This window comes from Penaeus monodon, unplaced genomic scaffold, assembly GCF_015228065.2.
Source record: "Penaeus monodon isolate SGIC_2016 unplaced genomic scaffold, NSTDA_Pmon_1 PmonScaffold_17721, whole genome shotgun sequence".
NCBI lineage: Eukaryota > Metazoa > Arthropoda > Malacostraca > Decapoda > Penaeidae > Penaeus > Penaeus monodon.
Window position 1 is genome coordinate 1 of NW_023647175.1, and position 1499 is coordinate 1499.

The window sequence follows — 1499 nt, forward strand, 5'->3', positions numbered from 1 at the left end:
GTTTTAGTAACAGATAATACTGTATATCGTGATAGTGTGTTACTTATTAGGATTGCAGATTAGTAAACACATAACATATATTGATATCTACTTATGTATGCCTATACACAGGATAGAAAATTCACTAATGATAATGTAAATTGTGATAATAATAGTAGCTGATACTATTGCTACCAGAAGGTTACCATCCAATCTCTTTCTACATCTACCTATTTATATTGATATATGTGTATATAAAAAGATATATATGTGTGTGTGTGTGTACACATATACACATACATTGATATCTATGTAAGCCTATACACAGGATAGAAAATTCACTAATGATAACGACAAATGTGATGATAATAGTAACTGATACTATTGCTACCAATATTACTGACAAATACTGACGCACACATGTATCCCGTAAAATAACAATTCGATCAATAAAAGTATTTAAATACACATATTCGCCAGTGTGTTCGTCATTAGGTCAGTGGTCCAGTCCATATGACAAACGTGAGAAATGGATCAGGAGTAAGGATCAAGTACTTGAGAAACAATACAATATTTTAGTGCAGCAAGAAAACAGAGTAATGAACATTGAGCTTTAATTAGAATCGCCTTGACATTTTCAAAATAAATAATGGAAGGAATCAGGGCACTCAGGCATAGCCAGGGGTGCTTTCGGCCTGATACTGAGCCTCGCCTTCGTACATCACATCCGCCACGTATCCGGAGTCCACGCTCACGGTGTAGGAGACCTTCTGCAGGCGACCGTCGGGAAGCTGCACCTGGTACGACCCCTGCGTGTCAGGGCCGTCGCGGGCCTCCTGATGACCGAAGTCGTTCTTGGTCGGGTCGTTTTGCACTTGATAGTTGAAGCTGTACTTCGCAGGCTTATGAATGAGAGATGAATTCAGTATGAAAGAAACAATATTCATTATTGTTTATTATCACTCTTTTTTTTTTTTACTGTCAAAAAAAAATTTGGTGAATTTACCTTTGGGTCAGAGGGAGCGGAATAGCCAGTGTCATGTTGAGCGCAAGCAGCAGCCAAAAGAATAGCAACAATTAGTACCTGAAAAGAAAGAAAATTTTTTTAAACAAAACATCGTATGGCCCTTTAAAAACTCACTGATCTAGAAACAAACGTCAATTTGACGTATGCACTGTATATTGCATAATGTCAGTAGACCTTCGAACCTTGACTGCCATGTCTGTACAGATGGACTGCAATTGTTATTACCTAAAAAAAAAACGAGCTATATTTACACACGAATTTCGGTGATTCCCCCACGTGACGTCAACATATGGAAAGCTTTATTGGACATTAGTGTAAGTGTACTTAGGGATATTGCATAGCGTATTTTTATGATTTAAAAAGTAGTGAAATTTATCACCGATTTTTTTTTTTTTTTTTTTTTTTTTGTGGAAAATTTTCAACATTATTAAATAGAAATAATAAAAGTAAAAATCAAGGGACATATTAACGCTCGCTCAGGGTAAATGGGCAA

The 1499-nt window shown here is 36.2% G+C and overlaps 1 protein-coding gene across 1 annotated transcript; it reads right to left on the bottom strand.

Annotated features, from left to right (window-relative positions):
* Window positions 1–647: 647 nt before the first annotated feature.
* On the bottom strand, window positions 648–1069 carry LOC119569663 (pro-resilin-like; the record flags this gene model as incomplete). The annotated part of the gene is made up of 2 exons (XM_037917726.1): window positions 648–881; window positions 986–1069. Coding segments are annotated over 2 exons (318 nt in total), but the record flags the coding sequence as incomplete, so codon positions are not given.
* Between the last annotated feature and the right edge of the window lie 430 nt (window positions 1070–1499).